We start from the raw sequence: 24,660 nt of genomic DNA, 5'->3' as shown, positions 1-24,660 counted from the left end.
TAGGATTCCAATGGGAATTGAGACAGGGCAATTTAGAATGCTAGAGAGTGCGGCTCCTTCAAGTTGGCATGGCGGTACATTATGTTGCAGATTCTATTGTTGGAATAGAGGCTTGAGTACAGTATCAATACTCGGTGGGGCCAAGTCAGGGATTGGATCTTGTGTTTGCTTCTCAGCCTCAAATTGAGCTTGTTCCTTTTGTACCCATTGTTGAAGTGCCTGAAATCGATCCTTCTCCACTTCTGCATTCAAGTATGGAGCTTCTTTTATTTGAAGCTTGAGAGCTGATGTGGATGAGCTTGGCTGCTCATTGCCAGGTGGAGGTGGAGGCACTTGTACTTTCTTATGAAGAAGTCGCCTTGATTGAATTGGAATATTAAGGCCCTTGGTGGCCTCTTTTACTAGTATTAAACCTTCTACGCCTTCCACATAGTATTCTAGGTACTCAGCTTCATATTGGAATGGCGAATCCACTTCCTCGGCTTGAAGTCGTTGTATTGGAACTGCTAGAGGAGATGGATTTGGCGCTCTTGGATATGGTCGTGGATTTGGATTCCTGAGTAATTGCAAGACTTGTGTCGGGATGGGAACAGGATTCAACCTCAGAGCTGGGGGCGCTTGTGCAAGTGCCGGTTGCCTGTACATTGGTATGGGTGTCAGTTGGTATTGTTGAGGTCGAGGCGGGTTGTTGAAGATGCAACTATTTTCATCCTGGCCACCGACTATGCAAATATGGCACCACAACCTTGGCAGTGGATTTGCTTGTGCACTGATCCTGGCTCTTAGGAACTGGCCTTCATTTGCTCTATGATTGGCTATGCCGTGGATAAGTCTGAGGTGGCGGCTGAGACATGTGAAGCTTTTGTTCCATGGCCGACATCATTTCTTCTTTTAGCTTCATGGTCATGGCCTCTACGTGATCTTCATTTGACATTTCGGTAGTGGACTTGGATTTTCCCTTTTTAGAGCACTTATCTCGTGCATTGGCTCTTCCATCATCACTGCTGGTGTCAGAGTCGGTCATGCCATCCTCGATGTCAATGGCTCCTGCATGAGCATCCCTAAATGTATCGTAACTGCTAGTCTTTTCATGCTTTCAGATTTTCTTCCTTAGGCCTGCAATGAACCAGGCCGTGACGTACTTAGCATCAGGGCGTGGGTCACATTTGGCAATTAATCATTTTATCTTGCCCAGGTACGTGCGTACATCTTCTCGACGACCTTGTTTGAGCTTGCCTAGTTGGAGAGCGGGCTCATCTTGTAGTCTCTCCATTTCAAAGCGCCTCTTGAATTCTGTTTGCAACAGGTCCCATGTGGCTCTTTCTTTCATTAGGAGGTCTAGGTACCATTCTGAGGCTTCATCGGTTAAGGCCATCGGATACCAAGCGACCTTGGTTTCATTGGATTGATCTCCACTCGCTCACATGCAGCATCAAAATGTTGGAGGAATCGGACTGGATCGCCCCTACCATTATATTTGGGAAGTTCGAGTTTGCCCAAGGGGCGCTTGCCTTGATTGTTATTATTGTTGCCAAAATTGTTGCGATTGTTAAAGAAATTATTCCCCTCCACTTCGAGCTCAAGATCCCCATCATTGCGACGGCGCCTGGCCATGTGTCGTGGAGGAGTCAAAGGGATTTCTTGAATTTCAGGGGGGAATCGGGATAGAGGGTTGTCAGAGGCGTTAGCCGCAACAGAGTTGTATGCAGATTTGGCGAGCGTAGTTGTTAGATGTGCATGCAGATTTGCCGAGAGGTGGAACGAGTGTCTCTACCGCTGCAAGTGCGGGTGTTGATGTAGATGTGTTAAGGGGGTTAGAGATGTGTTCGTGTTGTAGGGACCGTCATGTTAATAATGTGCCTAGAATTGTCCCACATGTGTAGGAAAATGTGCCAGTGTAGACGGATCGTCAATCGGAGGTCACATCGAAAATTTATGAGCGAATTAGAGCGAAAAGAGGCCCTCACGGGGGCACAAATTAACGAGTGCTAAGGATGACAAAATGGTGTGTAATGGGCTTAAAAAATGCCCTATAATGTGGTGTTTTTATGTGTGAAACCGTCGAGGTGAGCGCACCATCGCGAGCGGGTTGGCTTGCAGGAGCAAGGGCCTAAGGCCCTTAGGTTAGATAGTAAGATAGTTAGGGAGAGAAGGGTGGGCAGCGAGGGGGTGAAAAAAGGGGGGGGATGGAAGCGGCGGGGGGGTGGAAAAAAAGGGGTGGGTGGGTGGGATGGAGGGAGGGGGGGTGGATGGAAGGGGTGGGGGGGAGCGGGTGTGGAGGGGGGAGTGGGTGTGGGTGGGAGGGGGGGTGGAAGGGTGTAGGTGGGAAGGGGGGTGGGACGCGGGGGGGGGGGGGGGGGGGGTAGGGATGGAGGGGGGTGGAAGGGGGGGGGGAGGGGGGGGGGCGGGATGGGGGGGGGTGGAAGGGAGAAGAGGGGGGGGGGGTGGAAGGGGGGGGGGTGGAGGGGTATGGGATGGGATGGTGAGGGGTGGTGGAAGGGGGGGGGAGAGACGGTGGTGGTGGAGAGGCGGTGGTGGTGGAGAGAGAGGGGGAGGGGGGTGCAGAGGGGGGAAGGAAGTGGAGAGGGGGGGGGGGGGCGTGTGGAGAGGGGGGAAGGAGGTAGAGGGGGGGGGGAACTTGACGGACCAAAAACTTTGACGAAAATTCAAAGGGAGGAGGAGATGGTCACTTGCAACGCTCTCCAAGTCTTTCTTGATGTAACAAGATTGTTGAGGGCGAATGGACGGTGGGTGGATGGCTAGGTTATTGCTGCGAGAAGGGCTCAAAATAACTCACCGTGTGAGAATGGGAGTAGAGTGGTGGTCGATGGGAGGGAGGGTATTGCGTAGGGCTCGGAATGGGGAAGAGGATGGAGGGTGAAAGAAGAAGAATGAGGGGCTGGAGTGGGTTTTTATAGGAATGGGTGTAGGGTTAGGGTCAAACCCTAAACTCTTCCCGGGCCATAACTTTTCATGGTTAGCTCGGATCGCTCTTTTGTAAAAAGGTTGAATGTTTAAAATTGTGAGCTCTACGTATTCGTGTCCATTACCTAGCCTAATTTGTTCTTCAAGTGGCTTATTTTTAAGAAATAAAGAAAACTTATTAAGGTAGTAACCCAAGGTTGATGCTTGGGGTTGGTATGTTTGGCGAGAGTTGGAAAAAAAAATTACCCTTGAGTATTATGTTCGTGAAAGTTTGTAGTAGTTTGTTTTTTACACATACTTGTGTATGTTTACTCGTTACTTGAGATGCTAGTCTCCCCGGTAGTGGCACCAAATGTAGGCTCTTTCCCACGGCTTCCGCAGGAAGAGCAGGGTATTCTCAGTATGCAGGGTTCCAAGGCTTTTCGTCACTTACAGATATATTGGTGTTGTCGTTTGTAATATAAAGTATAGCTTAGGACCTCGGGTCGTATTTTAGCGAGAGACATATGCCTAAGTGTGGTAAGCAAACATAGTTCATGCATGTGTGAAAGGAGCGTGCATCATCATGGCTGGGGTAATGAAGACTTTCACCTTCATTGGGGTTGAAGGGTTTAGGAGGAGTTTAAGGGTTAGGGGGAGGTTCAGGGGTTTAGAAGCAGGTTCCAAGGTTCAGAGAGAGGTTCGGGAGTTTAGAAGAGGTTCAAGGGTTAGAAGGAGGATCCAAGGTTCAGGGTTGAGTACATGGTGGAGAACTCGTCTCCCTCGTAGATCATGGAGGTCAAGGGTTGAGGAACTAAGGGTTTAGGGGAGTGGGAGAGGAAGAAGGTGTAAGAGCATGGGGGGGAAGGAGAGAGAGGAGAAGGGAGGAGGAGGAGGAGGAGAAGGGAGGAGGAGGAAAGGGAGAGGATGGGTTGCAAGGTTGGAGGAGAGGGGAGGATGAGTTGCAAGGTTAAGACATGCTTTTGGACGTGGAGTCCAAGGAAGCATGGACACTTGGAGACAATTGCTTGGAATACCAAAGTAGAACTCAACACAAGGCCTCAAAGAGTGTGGGCTTCATTCCATTATGGGGTATTTATTTGTAAGTTGGAGAGCTTCTCTCTCTGCATGTAGGAATTGTAAGACATTCTCTCTCTACATGTAGAACTTGCATATAGGAGTTGCATGTTGCATGTAGGAGTTGCATGTAGAACTCGCATGTAGAACATGCATGTAGGAATCGCATGTAGGACTTGCATGTAGGACTTACATGTAGAACATGCATGTAGGAATTGCAAGTAGAACTTGCATGTTGAGGATCCCTAAGAGAGATTATTCCTAGCCTTATGCAAGTACAAGTGGAGCTTTGCCACTACTCTACACACACATTCTGTGCTATCTAAGTCCATGTTGGCACAGAGACAACACTCTCTCTCTCTCTCTCTGCCTTAGGCGTTGGAAGAAAACAAGTGGCAATTGACTCCCCCTTGACTCTAACGATGATGATAATATAGGAGTAAGTTTATGTATTGATTCTCATTTAGGAGATGTCAATAATGTGAACATCACATTACAATGAACTCTCAGGGATGTGTGGAACACCTATTGGTCATGGAGGATGGCATGTCTGAGTCCTTCCATTTCACCTTAAATGGTGAAAAGGTAGGCAAGCATGCAGAGAAGCACATGCATAGTGTCACTTTTATCCCTCCTCCAATACTGAAGATGGTAAACAATGTGGGGTGGTGCAGCAATTGTGGATTTTGACATTTTCCAATTCATAGTGGTGCAATTTATTTGATGTTTTAAATGGTTTGGTTTCATGTCGAAAAAATTTCCAAAAAATAGAATTTATTTTATTATTTATATTTAGAACATTTGGGTATATATAGGTTGTAAAGTTACTGATTAGGGGAGAAACGGGGTCTCAAAAGTGCCTCATAAGGAATGGATTAGTGGAATATTAGTTTTCATAATCCAATCCTACGTGTAAGATTGATAATCGAGGACAAGGTGGTTTTGATAGCCTGTACATGGTTTTGGGTTGGAATTATGGTCAAGGCTCCACCAAATCACAAAATAATCTTAAAACATATTTTACATGGCAAAATAGTGTCATCATTGGCTTGGTAGCCTCATGGTTAAGGCTCTTGCATGAGATGGAGGTGGTTGTGGGTTCCACCATCTCTGGCAATGTGCACATTGCATTTACTTTTGTGTTGGCATGGTGGAGCATTTGGTGTGCAAGTTTACACATGGTAGGCTCACGCATGGTGCGGCCTGCACTGCTCCATGTTGCAAGCGGGTGTGACATCCACCCCTTTTTTGGCTCTTTGCACTAGCCATAAACGCAACCGCCGTCCCCCTCATTTTGAAACTTGGCTTCCTTTTTTACTCTTTAGACAACCATTAAATGCATCCCTCTCCCTCTTTTTGAAAACTTGGACACATGGCAGCACACGATTCTCCCTTCCCAATCCTAGTGGTTTTATTCACCAAAACCATGGTATTCCTTCAACAAAACCACCTCTTTTCATATTGAAATCACCTCAAAGTAAATGCCCATGCCACCTCAACATACCATTGGCCCACAGAATCAAGCACTCTCATTGGTACACCTCAAATCCCTCTCTATTCCCTTGAAATTAGGAAAGACTAATTGGAGGCCCTTTCGAGACCCCAATTCTCCCCTAATATTGGTTTCAAAGTTTCACTATCATAGCCATAGTTCTCCTAGCTACCAAATCACCATGGGTTATGCTAAGTCTGCCTTCCACAATTTCATCTCCCGTATTTGTTAGGTTTTTTTTCAAAAATGCAGGTTTATATTATCATGTCAAAAAAGAGAGAGTCAATTTTACATAAAGCGTTCTCTGCCCCATATCGAGGTGAAGTAACAAGGGCACTGAAATAGAAAGGGTCATAGAAAGTCCTACTCCGTTAGTTGATAAGGAGGAGTTATTTTTATTATTTGATAAGAGCATAGATGTCCTAGGCACCTACTTGGGAGCCCGATACGATTTTGAAGACCTCATCAAGTATATGCAAGACCACATCGCGAGTTTTGCATATCAACTTGATGAGTCTACAAAAACTTGAAGTACTTGTTCAAGCAAGACCCAGGTTCGTGAAGCGTTTAGACCGTTTTTGAGCCCTTAGGTTTAAGGGAGGTGGGGACCTAGGTTCGTAAAGCGTTTAGACCGCTTTTGAGTCCTAAGGGTTTAGGGAGGTGGATACTAATGACCTCGTAGCAAGTGGAGTCATCAGAAACACAAGAAATAGGTTCCTATCTTAAAAAATGACCTTGTTCAATCAAGAGGTTCGTGAAGCGTTTAGACTGCTTTTGAGCCCTAAGGGTTTAGGGAGGTGTTCAATCAAGAATCCAGGTTCATGAAGCATTTAGACCGCTTTTGAGCCCTAAGGGTTTAGGGTGGTGGACACCAATGACCTCCTAGCATGTGGAGTCATCAGAAACACAGGAAATAGGTTCCTATCCTGAAAAATGACCTTTATTTTCCTTCTCCAGGCCTCGACCTCTTAAGCCTTGACCCTGTCCCTACCCCTGCCCCTGTTGATCCTCTTATTTTTGTAAATGAGCCCAACATCCACAATGAATAACCCATTGATAAAGAAGCTGAGGAGTGGGAAGCTGTGTTGGCCTTAGAAGTGCTCCAAAGACCTCTTGAACCCCCTTCCACTTCAAAAATTTCATCTACCTCGGGCACCACCTCTGTTGACCCCGCAACAAAGATATGGTTTCTTGCTCCCCTTCTTGTCGATGGAGAACAATACCTCTTTCTCCATGACATCAAGGTTATGTTTGTTCTTCGGAAGGACGAAGCCCTTGGTGCCTTGTGTGGATACGAGGTGGACGGTACTATGCAATTGGGTTTTTGGGAGCAGATGATTCAACAAAAGAGGTTCTTGCTTTCACACTGGCCACAATCAAAGATGTGTATATAAATCAATCTACTCCGACCTACCTGATGTGTCAGAAGAAGCCTCCACATCTCACTCCAGACAGCACAAGACCCTTGGATCCATCCTCATTGACAAAGAGGAAGGGATCGAGCATGACGACTCCATAGTGGTAAGAAACTATGAGCTTTTAAATTCTTCTCTCTTGGTATAATTTTGCATCATCGGCCTTCTAACATAATGTTGAATTGTTGCAAGAGGCACTTGAGGTTCACCTCTTCTCATCTCGACAATACCATGGCTTGTCCACGGTAGCTTTAATCAGGTCACTCACTAGCACATTACCTCAACCAAGTAGAAGGGCGCTCTGTGGTCATCCACAAAAGGTTTTTGCCATGAGGCACTGAGGACCTCCTAAAGTGCAAGGCCTTGTCACAGGTGATTGGTCATGCTGACATCTTGCGAGATCCTGAGCACTTTTGCCTTCTACGCCATGTGAAAAAAACTTCATTTGACCACTCAAATTCACACTGAACTTGCATAAAGGAATCGAAAGCATCGCATAACATGTATAATAACATGGGAACAATAATAGAACATAAAAATATCTTTCATTAATTGGTCTCAAAGGGTAGATATTTACAAAATGATTCAGATTACACCAAGTGAACCTAAGCATAAACATCTATGGCCTAAGGAAGGGATTGGAGCGGATGCAATTGGTGAGTGTAAGTTCCTTGTCCATCACTGTTACTCTTTTAGCGTGAATCACGCATAAGTTCGCATCTTCAAAAAGACCTTTGACATCTGCTCCATTGCCTCTTAAGTTGCTCCCATAGCACCTGAAGTGAAACACACATCATCCTTGTATTGCTGTGCTATTTTGCGTACAATGCAATGGAAGGGCGCACGGGAAATGAGATTGTCCACATTGAGCTAGAACTTGCGAATCTCTTGAAACCTCTTAATATTTGGGGGACCCTGCACCGGCCTCTGGATGGCTCCATGGCCGCTTGTCTGCTTTGAACTTCTTTTGCCTCTCCTTCCTTACAACCTTCTCTTCAGACTCCTCTTCCTATGTCTGATGGGTCTGTGGAGATAGCCTCTCGCATCTCGGGGTCTTCTTTGTCCTTGTCTTCTTTCCCTTTGGCTAAGGCTGTGAGTCAAGTTGCGGCTCTTTCTCACCAGAGGCTTCTCAAATGTGACAATCTTGAGACACAAAGGGTTGATGCTGCTCTTCCATGCGGTCTACTTAGTTGGAGGATCGGGACCAAGGTTCATGATATCTACGAGCCCCTAAATATTTCCTCTTATTGTGGCCCCTTTAATTTCTCCATCTCCTTTCTTTGCCCTTCTTGCTCCCCTTGTTGGTCCAGATGCTCCATGCCAGGACCCCAAGGAGGAGGGAGGGGCCTGACAGCGATTTGCAGCAATCACGATTGTTGGGACTATTTTGAACCCCTTGGGAGACCTCTCTACTTCCATGGTTAGTTGTGTGAAAGGACTAAGAGGACCCTTGATCGTGTTGGGATCCTTGATCGTGCTGAGATTCCAAATCGTGCTGGGATCCCCTACGAGTGTCGAATGGTGGGGACATTCTTATCTTCTCTTACCTTCTTCTCTCATCCCATATAATTTGACCATGGCTCTCTGCGAATTCTCTACATCCACGTAAACATTATTGAAATCATTCATCTCAAACGTATGGATGCCAGATTTCTTTTTACTCTTCCAAGTCATTGTGCCACTTACACAATGGTATCCTGATGTGCAAGCCTTACAGACCAGGGTGTGGGCAATGGCACTTTATACTTTTTCTCCATAACAGACTTGGAAATTTTAAAAACAGAGTTGTAAGCTTCACGACTTACACCAGCAGCATCACAAGCTCCAAGTACCTCCTTTGCTTGCACGAGGCCCTTGAAGTCCTTCATCACCTCTCTAGCAACTTGTTCACACAGCCCTTTTTTTCTAGGGTCCTTCAATACTTCAATGACATCACTTGGATTTATTAAACTTCTTAGAACATATGAAGGGTCAATATCATCCATTTCCATTATTCCCATCACATCCTCCATGAAATTCCTTAAGTAGAGTACAAATGAGTCTTAGTGGGAACAATGCAACACCACGAATATTTTAGAGTAAAAGAAATTCCATACTCTCCTCTTTCAGGCACCACTATTGGCCAACAATTCATCCATAGATTGCAATTGTCTTTTTCTCTCCTTCAATCCCAAAGGTGTGCCTTCAACTTTTGTACTCCTTCTATTGACTTCTTTCGTTCCTTCTCCAGAGCACGTTGCACTTGGCCATAGATAGACCTTTCCAAAGCTTGTTTGCTTTCAGCGAGCTTATGGATTGATTCTTCCAATTCATATCGCTCCAAGTCCAGTGCACGGGCTTTGTCACTGAGTTCCTTGTTTTGCAATTGGAGATCCTACATACTACTATGCATTGCTACAATAGTAATATTTTCCAAATGTGCAGGAGAGACGTATGCTCAAACAACGAACTCACATTGGTTGGGCACAGTGGGACAATGGTTCGGCCAGATCTTTTGGGAGATGGAGCAGATTGCCCATGGAGGCAGAGGTGAGGCTTGGCGCCGTAGCGCATCTGCAAGGGGTGGGGCAGCGGATGAGAGAGATTGACCTAGCCATCCTTGAGTCCTGGGGTGAGGGACTTTGCGTTTGGAGGGACATCATTTGGTTGGGGCAGTTTTCTCGGACTGATGTCCCCTTGAGGATGATGATGCAACGAGGCAACACGCACCCCGACTTCTTTCGTGTAGGACCTGGAGGCCTACTTCATCCACTCACTGAGAGAGACCCTGAGATGGATGGGAGTCTTAATGGGATTCACTGACAGATGATCAGAGTGGTGGGACATTTGGGAAAGGAGTGGCACATTGACCCTCCCAGTATCTTAGAGCAAGATGCCCCCAGATGGCGCCTCTGGCTGTGGGAGGGTAGACCCTTGAGGGAGGTCCAGTGGGATCCGGGAGAGTGGTTCTGGCCTTCCAAGGATGGCCTTGCCGAGCCGATGGACAAGGTGCCCTTCTTTTCCTACACCACACGTATTCGTAGAAGGCTTCAGATGGACTCTTCGAGGTGGACCTCCTCAAGGGAGCGCCATTGGGTGACCCAGAGAGTGCCCCGGGATGTCCGTTCTAGATTTTGGACGCGGTTATGATCCAGTTTGCAACCGAGGAAGATATCCTACTTCTGGTTGGCCACCCACGAAGGCTTGTCCATCGTACGTGGTTGGAGCAAATGCGAGTGGAGAGGCAAGTGCCATTGTTACTCTATTGGTTTCCTGGAGACGATCCCACACTGCCTTTGGAGGTGTCGTAGAGCAGCGAGGATCTGGATGGGAGCCCTCAGGATCATGACCTATATGCAAAGTCTTCAAAGGGACAAGGTCAGAGCATTCAGAGGATAGCGCTCCATGAGGTAGTCCCTCCTGATAGCCTAGCTCCCCCTTCTCCTCGGAAGGACAGCATTTGGGGGTTTTTGCCAGTATCACTGCGTGGAACATTTGGGTGGCTCATTGCAGTCTCGTGATGGGTGAGCATCCGATTTCACCCTCGACTACCCTGGTCGCCATCTGACAGAATATCATCTACACTCTACGCTCCACCTGAGAGTGTAGGACTCCAAGCTCTAGAGCAACTATAGAGAGACGTGCTCAATTCTACAAGGCTTGCCCTGCAGGAGTTTTCTACATCTTCACTCCGCGAGGGATTTGCTGGTTGTATAGTCCCCCCACTTGGCTGTTAGCCCCAATACCAGAGATCCCCTAGGCAGTGAGTTGGGTTTCTTTCAGCCTTGTCCGATTTTTTTTTCATACTGAGTACCTTCGGGGCTGCTGTTTTGTATGAAGTCTTTCAAGCATTGATAGAAGTTCCTTTCTTTGCAAAAAATTAAAAAAAAAATCCTCTCCTACGTTTCTCTCCTACTTTGGATGGGCTGAACTCTATGGCCCAGTCTATGGGGTTGGACCTCAACTTGGAGCTTGATCTCACTCAGAATGCATGAAGTCCCTCTCTGGCTGCCGTTCTGCTTCAGCTAACCCAAAGTTTACTGCTGCTCCTGACTAGTTTTTCCACAGACAAAGAATCACCAGCTCAGGTCGCTGTGAAGTAAAAGCAAATTTTCGAAGATACGCTACAAATGGGAACTTCACATGGCTATTTCATGTCTTTTAAGACGTAATACAAAAAATTTTGCTTTAAAAAAAGGAAAAACACATTAGTGCATTTGCATGCTCCCACATTATATTCACACACAAGTTTTCATAAGCATGCATGCACATGGATGCAACGCCCCCCCCCCCCCAACCATCCCCACCACCACAAAAAAAAACCACATGTGCGCACGTGGAATCCCATCCCCTAGTGGTATGGTAGCTAGGCATGTCTTTTATTGTCGTGGGGCAAGCGCATGCAGACATACATGCACGCACCCCTGTATGCACATGTACAATTGGCCTCTCTCTCTCTCTCTCTCTCTCTCTCTCTCTCTCTCTCCCCAATATGATAACATACTTTAGGAAAACCCTAAAGTGCCTTGTAGTAAATCGTGATTGATGATATACACACTTTTGATATACAGAATCCTATATAATGCTTGAAATTGTGTCAACAATGATAACAAGAAGTCCACCCCAACTTGCCCCCCATTTTGGGACAGCTGCAGTTTGCCAAGTTCCAAAATCCACTGGAAAGCCTGACAACTATAAGAACTATTCTACACAAATCTCTGTACACTTCTATATATGCAATAACTGTGAAGAGAAAACACCTGAAGTGGGAAGCAATTCCAGATTTCAGGACAAGAACTTTAGGCACCATTTACAGACCTATGTACAGTTAGTCCAGAGAGCATTAATTGTGGAGTGACACAAAAGATGTAGAAACATCATTACCCTAAAGAGGAAATAAATGGTATCATGTAATTGGCTGCAAGCTCTGGCCTATCATCGTGAGGACAATGACCAACATCAGGAAGGGAATAGACAGCCACATTATCACGCTCTGCAGCAAGCTTCATGAAATATTTTGCAACCTGCAGGGAAAAGAAAAAGGGAAATTATGCCTGGCAGCAAATCTAGGAACCAGTAAATGTCAGCCCTTTGATAAATAATTGCATAATCAAAGCAGCTTATAAAGCAGAAGCAAGTAACCATGTCAGTCTAAACACAAATAAAGAGTTCAAAGTAGAACATAATTGTTAACAAAATCCCTCCAGGACGCACATTTTGGAACTAGGAAGAGCTTCTTTACAATTATTAGCACATTAATGATGTTATTCAAGCAAGAGCAAGTTTTTATTGTGTTCCAGCCATAACAGCTCAGTTAGTAAAATGAGATTAGTACATGGTTTTGTGGATCTTCATTTGCAACTTTTGGCAAGCCTCAAAAACTTACCGGTCCATTCACTGGAGTCCAGATGTCAGAGTCACCCCATAGAAGCAGCAATGGTACATATATATTATCCATTAAGGCTTCAGGACGTGGGCCTGCATAACAAATTACCAATTACAAGACTGCTTGACAAACGACAAAGATGACTTCAGAACAGCTGAGTAAAATAGCAACTACAGCCCCACTTAGTTCTGCTCGGCCTAAGTAACAAGTCTCAAGTAATTAGAGAAACTTAGTTATGCTCAGCCTAAGTAACAATATTTTGGAGAAGCAAGCAGGTTATTTCACACAGACGTTGCAAGATTATCACAGTTTACAAATTAAACCTTTAAACAAATCAGGCTGAATTAACTGCTGGTATAGTAAGCCTTCCAAATATAGACAAAAAAGGTCAATTTTGGATTAACTGCTACACCATCCCTAGTATGGTAACAAGTGTGATGTGTGTAGTTTGAGATGCAAACTGACTAATATGCTGGTTATCCAGGATGCCTCCAAATATTGTATCATTCATGGTCGTGTGTTGTACAAAATAGCTCAACCAATCAAATGCAGTCCTTAATTCCCATCCAGCTTGTCAGAAAACAGAGAGACATGAATAACTGGTACACATGGCTTGGTTATGTGGCAGCATCAATTGTGAGTGGATAATTCAAGTAAATCATTTGGACAATCACTTCCTCATAGGTTAAATGCAATCTTTGGGATTGCTCTATGACATTAGCATATCACCTTATTTACCTAGCATTTAGGCATTCACTCCCACAGAAGTTGTTCTACTCTTTTGGGATGTTCAAAATATTTATAGGTCCTAAGGTAGTGGCCAATGCTATGTAATAAGGGGCTAGAGGCACTTTTCCCCTTATTGAGGTGTTTTACCCCTACTCTCAGTTAGAGGTTGAGTTTGTGGGTGAGTTAGTCACCACACAACTTATGACCCCAGTTACGGTTCATTCTAGGGTTTTTTCTCTATGACTAACCTAGCTTTGTAGTTCATTTGTGTTGCTGCAATTTCATTCCAGCTTATTTCAGCTCCATTCTCTCGTTTCCACTTCCAACATTTGGTATCAGAGCAGGCTGCCCCTCATTCCCACAGCACTCCCCATGCCTTCCCCTCGCTTATGTCATGAAAACTTCACTTTTGTCGTGATGAACTTGGCCAATACAGCTCCTTTTTCCTGGCAGGCACCTCCTATAGGGTCCATTGCTTGGGAGCCACTTCTGGAGGAGTTTTACTCCTATTCTGGCCTTGGGAGACCAGTTTTTTGGAGGGTTTTTTGCTGATTTCCACCTGGTTTGAAAAAGCCACCACCTCCTACTGCAAGTCCAAGGCTGGGTGCCTCGTATTGAGCACTCTAGAAGCTTCTCTAGGCTGGGCGACCTCATTTCAGACCCGTTTTTGACAAAAACGGCCAGTTGAACCTGTTTTTTGTGGGGTTTGTTGCTAATTTCAAATGCAGGCGGCAACAGGCTGGGCGCCTATATCTTGAGGGCTGGACATGCTTTTTGAAGTGTTTTCAGGACTCACTCTCAGGACTGTTTGTGGCTTCTAGAGATCTCTCCTTCCTATTTTGAACGTGTCAAAAGCGATATTGTGCAAGGACAGCCCAGGTGCATTTTCAGTCCACACAGTTGGGGACTTGCTGTTTTTGTTCAAAATAAAGATAAAAATCAGTCATTTATTGCTTGCTAAGGCAAGCATACTAGAAAACCACATATAGTTCGTGGGAGACCAATTTCAGCTCATCTTGAAACTATTTTTGGAGGCATTTTGCAGCCCATTTGCTTGGGTTTTGATTTGGTTAACTTTCAGTTTTGTTACTTGCATTGGGAGTTCTTTTCCCTCTCGATTGCTTGTGTTTGTTGGACCTGGTGCCATTGGGGTTTGCCTTTGTAGGTACAATCAAGCATTCAGTTGGGTTTATGCCTTGTTGAGCCAAGCTAAAGGGCTAGTTTTTTAGGGAAAATTCTGAGATTGCAGCATATATCCCAGCACGGGATCTTTCTGATATATTTGAGGGGCATCCTCAAGCCTAGCATAGGCTTTGGCAGTGATTTATAGTGCTTGAGCAGGGTGTTCACAGTACGTGGAGTTTTGCTGAGGTTTATTTGCCCCCCGTTTGCTCAGATGGCACTACAAAATCCGAATGATGTTTTTCAGTTGCTTGCCCAAGAGGATCAGTTGGATAGCACTAACTATCCTCTTTGGAGTTTTCTGATTCGCAATCTGCTGGTTGCCAAGGGCGTCTAGGATTATGTTATAGGTGATGAGGCCCGTTCCAGTCCTATAGCACCAGGTACTCCTCCACAGCAAGGGAGGGGGTCGTGGTGGTGGTGTAGGTCGTGGGCAACAAGGACAACAAGCTGCCCTTGTTAGGCAAGCACTTGCAGGTGTTACTCCTGTGCAAAGGAGGTGGGATACATGTAAGGCTCAAGCCATGTCTTTGATTTCACTGAATATCAAGATCCTCATATCATGTCCTGCCAGACTGCTAAAGAGGCTTGAGATATTTTGGAAAATATGTATCAAGCCCATAATGAGGCGAGAGTCTCATATTTGTGTAGAGAGCTTGATAGCGCGCACATTGATGAGGGTGACTCTATGCAGGAACATGTCACTAGGATTCAAGGTTTGCGAGAGAAGCTCTTGAACATTGATGAGGTCATTCCAGCCTCATAGCTTGTTACCGTTACTTTGGACTCCTTGCCGGAGTCTTATCTTTCTTTTCATATGTCTCTCAACCTTTCGATGTGAGGAAATCAGAATCGACTCACTTTTCAGATAAGGGAGAAAAGAAAATTCAGCCAATTCATGCCTCTAGCAATGGTTCTAAACATGCATATGCAGAGATAAAAAAGGATGCATCAAACCCTTTCAAGAACCACAAGTGCCATTATTGCAAAAAGCCTAGTCATCACATCAGTGAATGCTCCAAGAGGCTTGCAAAAGAGGAGTCGTCCAGTATGGCTGGTTCAGGCTCACCTCATCATGCAAGTTTCGATGATACTTTTGCTGATTTTGTTGAGCATGATTGTGCCTTCTTTACTTGCAGCTATGATGTTTCTTGAAGTCACACATTTTCAGCGTGAATGAGACGGCTACTTTGATAGCGATGCTTCCCGCCATATCACCTCACATAAATCTTTCTTTGAAAAGTTATCCAATGCACCGATTGGCAAGTCAGTTTCTTGTGCCAACGATTCTTCTTATCCAGTTAAAGGGATTGGAGGATTTTCACTCACAACCGTGGATGATTCAGATTTTTGCCTCTAGGATGTTTTGTATGTCCCTAGGATTAAGAACAATTTACTTTCTATCTCTTCTTTCTCTCAAAGAGGTTACAAGGTTATCTTTGAGGATGGCCGATGTACGATCCCTGACAAGGGAAGAGATTATGCCTTGGTTTTCATCAGCACATTATGTCTACGGTTATTTCAGCTTGATGCCTACGAGAAAAGAGCATATTCAGCTTTTGTGGCTTTTACCTCTACCATGCAGGATACAGAGTTATGGCATGCCAAGTTCGCGCATGTAAATTATGGCAAGCTTATGTTATTTCAAAAGATTAATATGGTTGATGCCTTGCATTTGGAGACTCCTCCAAACAAAATATGTGAGGGCTATATTTTTAGTAAGATGCATTGTTTTTCCTTTCCCAAGCATGGTGTTGTCAGGGCTACACGTAAATTACAGCTCTTCCATACTAATGTTTGTGGACCCATGCCCACTCCATCTCTCGGAGGTCATCTTTATTATGTTACATTCATAGATGACTTTGTTGGGTTAGTAGACTCATCCTCATGAGGTTAAGTTAAGTAGGTTAGTTAGTGGACTGGTGAAGAGTCGCCTTCTCTCCAGTAGGCTCCAGAGGCGGTGATGAGGGTCAACTCCTGCGGGTTCAGAGAGAGCACTTGACCTTTGACCTCTCCTCACAGTTAGAGACAAGAAGATTGCGAGTGGCAACCATGTGAAGCGGCTTCCATCAGTCGGTGTGTTGATTATCTATATCGTTTGAGCAGGTCGACTTTTGCAGTTGTTGTAGTAGTGTCTCTTGTGCACCTTTGTGGCTATCCTTGATGTTTGTATTGAGCAACAAGCCCAGTCGGGATGCACTCTTGCAGACAGTAGATTGATGTATCTTTTATGAGAGTTATTGAGTCATTTATCATTTTGGTTCCCTATGAAATTATATGCTCTTGATCTCATTCAAGTTGTGATTAGCTTGTTAATTGTATTGCATGCATCAGTGATTTGAGGCATAAAGCTAACATGTTTTATTTGGTCTTTGCTCTTAAGAAAAAGTCCTAAGTTTGCAATGTGGTCAAACATGTTGATGCCTTGGTTGAAAATCAATCAGAATGCTGGTTGCAGACCCTTCGTTCAAATCGAGGGGTGGAATATTAGTCCAAGGCATTGCAACAATTTTTTGATGAGAAGGGCATTACACATCAGTTTAAGGTCTTGACACCTTACCCATCATGGTTTGGTCGTAAGCCCAAAGTGGGCTATTTACATACATTTGGTTGTGTAGCATATGCACATGTGCCTCAAGAATTGCATGGAAAACGTGATGACAAGGCAGAAAAGTGCATCTTTATTGGATACAATAGTGGAAGCAAGGGGTATAGACAATATAATCCCGTGACCAAGAAGGTTATCACTAGTTGGGATGTTATATTTGCTGAAAATGCAGATCTGCCCTTTGCTGGTTCGACGGAAATCAGGAACCCTCTGACAGGCTGCTGCCCGTTTCCTTTGATGTTGCACCTGATATGGCAGGAATTTGCAGCAAGATATACTAGTGGGTGATGCCTAGTTTAGCCTATGGCTGAGCCTGTTTCTCAGGAAGAAATTGTTGATGTCGTTGCACATGAAAGTACAATAGCGTAGGAAGCAAGATCACTACCTCGGCTGCTGCTCCGCACTTTTGAGGACAGCAAACTTTCTACACCACTTCCTAGCCGTACATGGAGTGGCACTAGAGACACTGAGGATGCCCATTCCTGTGAGTTTGCTTGAGTCAACAGCATACTTGAGGCAGATGAGCCTGAAGTTTTGATGATCCACGAGATAATGTGCATTGGATGCAAGCAATGCAAGTGGAGGTTGACTCCATCAAGAAAAACCACACTTGGGAGTTGGTGGACTTACCTTCGGCAATTGACACAAAGTGGTTCCATAGACATGTGCAACGCATGTCACATGGCAAAGAGCTATGTAGTATGCATAGCGGAAGGGCATAGATTATCATGAAACCTTCACTCCCACTTCTCGTATGACCACCGTTAGGTGTGCGGTTGCATTGGCTGCATTCCATGGATGGAAAATCCATTAGTTGGACATCAAAACTGCATTTTTGAATGGGGATCTTCAAGAGGAGGTCTATGTATCTCAGCCCATTGGATTTGTGAAACCTGGCAAGGAAACCAAAGTATGCAAGCTGAGAAAGTCCTTGTGTGGTTTGAAGCAAGCTCCTCGAGCTTGGTATGCAAAGATAGATGCCTTTTTGACCAGTAGAGGAATGCAGAATAGCCACATGAGAGTACCCTCTATGTCAAGAAGGATGGGGGGATTCGCTCATCATTGTTCTCTATGTCAATGACATGCTGCTCACTTGTACTAATGCTACAAAAACTGCAGATTTTAAGGCGAATTACAGCATATTTTGAAATGTCAGATTTGAAGTTGCTTCACTACTATTTAGGGATCCAATTTATACAAGATGATAAAGGTATTGGGCTGTTGCAGTCCGAGTACATTAGCAAGCTCTTGGAACGGTTCAGATTTCAGAATTGCAAGCCCATCTCTACTCCTATGGAGCCGGGCTTAAGTCGTCTAGTCATGATGTCAGTGAACCTTTTGATGCTCTCTTTACAGCCAAGCTGAGGATGCCTTATTTATTTATGCAACACGCATCCTGACATTCAGTATGTAGTGTCTCGGCTGAGCAGGTTTATGCATAGCCCAAAGACTTCATAGTGGCAAGCTGTGAAGCGTGTGTTTCAATATTTGCAGGGCACCTAGTCTCTTGGTTTTGCTCTTTCCAAGGGGGGCGACTTTCACTTACATGCTTACAGCGATTCAAATTGGGCTGGCGTTTTTGATACTCTGTAGTCCACTAGTGGTAGCTGTTTCTCTCTTGGACACTTGTATATTTCTTGGTTAAGCAAGAAACAATCTACAGAGGCTACCTCTTCATGTGAGGCTGAGTACAGGATAGCCTTCACAAACAACCACAGTCCAGTGTATTTGGCTGAGGCATTTGCTAGGGTGATCTTTATGCATCATTGGAGGAGCCTACTCCAATTCTCATTGACAGTCAAAGTGCCATTGCAGTGGCGTGGAATCCTGTGTTTCATGCTCGTACAAAACACATTGAAATTCATTATCATAATGTGAGGAGCTTGGTCTTCTGCCCCACATAGCAAAATGTGGCAGATCTCTTCACCAAAGCATCACCTTAAAAAGCTTTAAACTTATATTTGTTTGGTGATTGATGTTTACCTTGTACATTGTGACATTGTCACTGCAGATGGTGTTTGAAATATTTATATTCCCTAAGGCTAGAGGCACTTTTTCCTTTATTAAGGTTTTTACCCCTAACCTCAATTAAAATAGCTAACAATAAGGGTCACAAATTCTGTGTTTTCTAGAACACACTGAAAACTTTGTTGCTCATCTTAAGCTATAGCATGTCCAAGCCATGAGCTATAGCATGCCTAAGCTACATAAAGATACAATCACTCCAACAACTAACGAGTCTCACCCAACAAAAATGATAGGTTTCCTTTTTAGAATATGCTGAAGCCAGGGCTTCTAGTTGCATCTAGATGAATTCAGTGATTGGGAAAAGCTCTTATCATTTTTTTTAGTAGGCTGAAAACTTTTTGAATTGCTACAGTCAGCTCAATTTACCGATTGATAACAGATTTTAGAGGATGCATATACCTAAAAGATCTCTTTGGAGCCATAGTATGCACAAAAGGTGAAAGATATACAAAGAGGAAGCCCGTTAAAAATGAAGCAATTGCGAAACCTTCTATCAACAGGTTTTTTTTCACCATTTTAAGTTGAGTGGTGCTGCTGTGCAAAACTTAGCTGCAACAAAGTGTCCACACTAGATTGACTGGAGAGTTGTAAATTATGCTCACGATTCATAACATTATTAAGGATCACAGTTGCATTGTAAATTCCAAAAGGTGCCTACCTAAGGAACTACTTTTTGTTCTAAGACCCATTCCAAAAAACCCAGGTGTCCTATGTGTGGGTGTGACTGCTCCCTTCGCTGCTCCATGACCTCCCCCCTTCTCCTCGCCTTGCTGCTCCTTGCCATCCCCTTCTTCTTCTTGGCCTTTCTCCTTCTCCAAGCCTTGTTGCTCCCCGCCATCCCCTTCTTCTCTCCGCCTTTTCTCCTTCTCTCTGCCTTTTCTCCTTCTCCCCGCCTCTGCTCGTCCCCCTTTGCCACGCCATTTGCTGACTGTGGGTGCTGCAGGCCGACCTGCGGCCCGCCTTCTCTGTGCCATTAGGCGCCTCTTGCACCATGTCAGGCCCAATCTGTCATGAGGCAGCTCTAATAGTTCATCAAGACCATGGAGGCTGACTGTGGGTGCCACAGGCCGACCTGCAGCCCGCCTTCTCTGTGCCATTAGGCGCCTCTTGCACCATGTCAGGAGGCAGCTCTACTAGTTCATCAAGACCATGGAGGGGGCTACTGCTGGCGCGACCTGCTGGATGAGACCCGAGAGCAAGCAAGGTTCCTCTCCTTAGTTCTGCCTATGCTCAAGCAGTCCCTTGGACCAGACCGAACTGCTAGAACCCCATGGGTACCCTTAGGTGATCTAGAAGCCTTCTAAGGAAGGCCCTGATGTGTTTTCGACCAGCTGCTCGCTCCATAGGAGTAGCCCGACTCAAGTTCGAGGCCCTCTGGCTGCAAGGTTCTGAGTTGGCTCTTCCAGACCTCCTTAGTATCCGCCAAGTGCAGCCTTTGGTGGACCTCGGCCTAGCATGCCTCGATAGGTTTTTCTTGGAGTCTTCTTGGACAGTGTACTAGCTGCTTCGGCCTCTTTTCAGGCCCCCTTGCCAGGCCTGTAGGCAAGCAGTGCTTTTGCTCAGCTTCGTGTGGGACGATACCAGGCAATCCACTAGTGGTAATAGTTTCTTTTTTGGGAAAAGCTTGCATTTTTTGGCTGAGCAAGAAGCAATCTATAGTGGCTACTTTCTCATGTGAAGCTCAGTACAGGGAAGCTTTCACAGCGACAGTTGAATGTCTTTGGCTACGTCGTTTGTTTGCTGATCTTCATCTCTTATTGGAGGGTCCTTCTCAAATTCTCATTGATAGTCAGAGTGCTATAGCAATGGCAAAGAATCCTGTGTTTCATGCTCGCACGAAGCACATTGAGATTCATTATCATTATGTCAGAGAGAAGTTGCATGTAGGGGAGATCAGTATGATCTATGTGTCAACACATGACAATGTTGCAGACATCTTCACCAAAGCACTTCCATGTGAGAAGTTTGAGGCATTTCGCAGTGCCCTAAACTTATCTCCTTTTGGTGATTGATCACTACCTTGTACACCACATTGGCACTGCAGGGGGATGTTAGAATTATTATTATATTCTAGGCAATGGCCAATGTATTGTAATAAGGTAGGTTAGGGGCACTTTTCCCTCTGAGGTTTTTTCCCCTAACCACAATCCAATCCCTAGCTACGGTTAGTGGATAGGATAGGGTTTTGTCACTTAGACAAAACCCCTCACTTCAGTTTTGTACTTACTCTCATTCTATTTAGTTATTCAGCTTCTACGTGTGCTCTAGCCAATTCTCAATTGGTAACTCCTATGGAAAAATCACTGACTCCTCCTAATCAGGTTGAGAGGTCGACCTCTGGACTTAGAGAAACCTCTAACATTCTTAAGGACTTGAAACCACCAATTTTCAATGGGGAAGAAAAGGAACGCAATAAAGATGCAATTAATACGTTCTTGCAAAAGTGGCAAGACTTCCATCGACTCAGGAATACCCCTCCTGAAAATCAAGTCGTGGAAGTAAGTCTTTCCCTTGGAAACAAGGCCTATAAATGGTAGATGAGCCTCAGAGAAAATGATAGAATTCCTAGGTATTGGGCTGAGTTTGAACAAGTCTTCTTAAAAGATTTTTTACCGGAAAATGAATTAGAAAGAGCATGGGAGGCTTGGGACAATTGCACTATGGGTAAAAACACTCTAGTCCAGTACATAGCAAGCTATAGGGAGGCAGTCCTTGAGCTGAAGGGAATTCATGAATTCCAAAAGATAAGGGGTTTCGTGAGAGGTCTCAAAGACACTCATAAGGTTGAGGTGAAAAGAAATTCTCGCAAGACCTTTGAGGAAGCAATTAAGTATGCCCAAATATATGACGATACGACGGGGAAGTCCAAAGTTGGAACTTTAGAGCAAACAGATTTTGTTCCTAAGTTCAACAAATTTCCCAATTTGAAAAGAAAGGGGCACTGGAGGAGGTTCCTCAGGTAGCACCTAAGAAACCTCAAACACAAAATTATCCTCTCTTGAAGAAAGAGGATTATGAAAGGGCCAGACAGGAAAATCTTTGCTTCAAATATTGGGGCAAAGACCATGCTGCTTGGAACTGCCCTAAAAATAAACAAGCGGGAGCTAAAGCACCAAATAGACTTCCACAAAAACAAGTACACGTGGTGCAGGTGTTGCCGCTTAATGGTACTGAAAAGTACACTGAGGTAGAGGTCTATCATAAGAATAGCACCCACATGTGTTGTCTATCATCGGCAATGTAGTAGCTAATCTTTGGTCCTAATGATTTAATGAGGATACATGGAATAATAAAGGGACAAAGGGTAAGAGTGATGGTCGATGATAGTGCAACACATAATTTCTTGAGCTATTCGTTAGTTAAGAAATTAAAATTGCCTGAGAGTCCAAGTGCCCATAAATATATGGTCTCTTTGGCAAAGGGTAGTGATAAAAAGTTTGGGATACCATGATACATGGTGTAGAGGTGGATATTCAAGGCTATCAGGATGCCTTGGATTTCCAAATCATGCATCTCGATCGAACAGATGTTGTGCTTGGTCGAGAGTAGTTGTATAGTCTTGGGCATAGTTTACAACGGAGTTATCTTAATAACTCCATTGTGTTTGGAAAAGAGGGTAGAGTCTTCTAGATTCAAGGAGAACATGATGTGCCTAACTCTACTCTTAGGTGGAATTGGAAAGACTACTACACCAAGAAGAATGCGAGATATATCTCTGTGAAGTTACTTTTATTGGTGATTTTATGTCTTCTGCATTGAAAAAAAGTAATATTATTTTTGATAATGTTAAAAAGTATAAACCTTCTTTCAATGATTTAAAGTTTGAATTTAAAGATGTTTTTCCTTCTGACTTTCTTGATGGTTTACCCCCCGACAGAGAAGTAGATCATAAAATAGATTTAATTCCTAGATCTACCCCTGTTTATAAACCCCCATATAGGCTTAGTCAAATGGAGGAACGTGAGGTCAAAAGACAATCAACGGCATACCTTAGGAAGGGCAAAATTCAACCAAGTAGCTCACCTTGGTCTACACCAATTTTACTGGTGAAGAAAAAGGATGGTACTATGCGTTTATGCATAGATTACCGAGCACTAAATAAAATTACCATAAAAAATAAGTATCCTATGCCTCGCATTGATGAGCTCTTTGATCAATTACAAGGGACAAAATATTTTACTAAAATTGATTTAAGGTCAGGATATCACCAAGTACGAATTAGGGAAGAGGATGTCCCTAAGGCATCATTTTATACTAGGTATGGGCATTATCAGTTTAAAGTAATGCCATTTGGATTAACAAAGACTACAGCAACTTTCATGACACTTATGAATAGTGTCTTAAGGCAATATTTAGGAGAATTTGATGTAGTATTTTTAGACGATATCCTTATTCATAGTTTTTTTTTTTTTAAATATTTGGAACATTTTCGAAAAGTGTTCCAGCTGCTTAGAGATAATTCACTCTTTGCTAAAGAATCCAAATGTGAATTCTTTGCAAAAGAAGTGAAATACTTGGGACATATAATATCTCAACGAGAGGTTCGTATGGACCCTGAAAAAGTAAGGGCCATATTGGAATGGCCACATTCTACAAACCTAGAAGAATTACAGATATTCTTAGGCTTATCCGGATTCTATAGGAGATTCATCCCCAAGATTACGCTAAGATTGCTATTCCAATGACGGACCAGCTTAAGGGGAAGGGAATCACCTTCATGTGGGATGAACCTCAAAAGAGAAGTTTTGAAAAATTAAAAGTAGCTATAGCAGCAACTCTTGTCTTACAGGTAGTGGATCCCAATGAATCATTCGTGGTTGAGGCAAATGCCGGTATTTTTCCGTTGGGGCAATACTTTTAGAAAAAGGTCGACTAGTGGCTTTTGAAAGCAAAAAGTTAGATCGTGCCTAACGGAATTACTCGGCATATGAGAAGGAACTATATGCTATAGTTTATGCTTTAAAGAAATGGAGGCACTATTTATATGGTGCCAAATTCGAGATCATCTTTGATCAAGAGAGCATTAATTGGATTTGTAATAGCCAGAGCTTAAAGGTAGAAAAGCTAGACGGACTGAATTAATGATAGAGTTTGATATAAAATTGACATATCGGAAGGGGAAGTTCAATGTGGTAGCAAACTCTCTTAGCCGAATGCCAATTGTTAATGAATTGAGTTTTACACAATTTCAAAATAATTTTCTAGAGTCCTTAAAGGGAAAATGTGAGTTTGATCCTCATTTCTCTGAAATATGGAAAGCAATTAGAAATAGGCATCCAACAAATTGAGAGGTTTTCATTTAGGGTTCACTTACCTGCCACCATCTAAGAGAAACTAAGTGTTAGAACAACATAGCTTCAATTGGGTAGACAGGTAATGCCTGTTTACCCCAGCTTGTTATCGCTTTTACCAAAGAACCAAACTCCCTTCCAGATTCAAAAAAGTACAAGGGGAAATGTGTATGAAGTAATAGGTATGTTACACTATATCAGTGAGACTGTGTCCATGGGAGGATATAATCCATGCGCTTTTTAGGCTCCCTATAATAACATTAGGAACTCATAACCAAGCTAAAGGTAAGTGCTAAAGGTAAGTGGGAGGTACAAAGTTATTACTACTCAAGAATCCTTTATAAAAATAAATTGCTTGGGGACATTATTAAATGGAAAAAATATACTATTAAGGATGGCTACCTGCTCTACAAGGATAGAGTATGTGTCCTGCATAATAATGACATTAGGCGCCAAATTCTTTTTGAATGTCATGATAGTCCGAGTGTTGGACATCTGAGAATTTATAAGACATATGCACTTCTGAAAAGACAAATCTTTTGGCTTGGAATAGGTAAGGGCGTCCAAGA

General features: G+C 44.0%; 1 protein-coding gene across 4 annotated transcripts in view; it reads right to left on the bottom strand.

Moving 5' to 3' along the window:
- Positions 1-11,334: 11,334 nt before the first annotated feature.
- The window catches only part of LOC147885598 (pheophytinase, chloroplastic-like), an 87,940-nt gene continuing 74,614 nt past the window's right edge, over positions 11,335-24,660 (bottom strand). For 3 of the 4 annotated variants that reach the window (XM_087396992.1, XM_087396995.1, XM_087396993.1), the window contains 2 exons: positions 12,254-12,345; positions 11,337-11,891 (listed from right to left, as the gene is read on the bottom strand). In XM_087396992.1, the coding sequence (XP_087253118.1) occupies positions 11,748-11,891; positions 12,254-12,345 (236 nt within the window). In that variant the 3' untranslated portion in view covers positions 11,337-11,747. Of the gene's footprint in view, positions 11,892-12,253; positions 12,346-24,660 lie in introns of all 4 variants that reach the window. The other variant, XM_087396996.1, reaches the window with a different exon arrangement.

The sequence above is a fragment of the Dipteris shenzhenensis genome, chromosome 25 (genome assembly GCF_047967505.1).
Source record: "Dipteris shenzhenensis isolate YYH24624 ecotype China chromosome 25, Dip_SZ_1.0, whole genome shotgun sequence".
Taxonomy (NCBI): Eukaryota; Viridiplantae; Streptophyta; class Polypodiopsida; order Gleicheniales; family Dipteridaceae; genus Dipteris; species Dipteris shenzhenensis.
The sequence above is the reverse complement of the archived record's forward strand: the minus strand, read 5'-3'. Positions and strand labels throughout refer to the sequence as shown.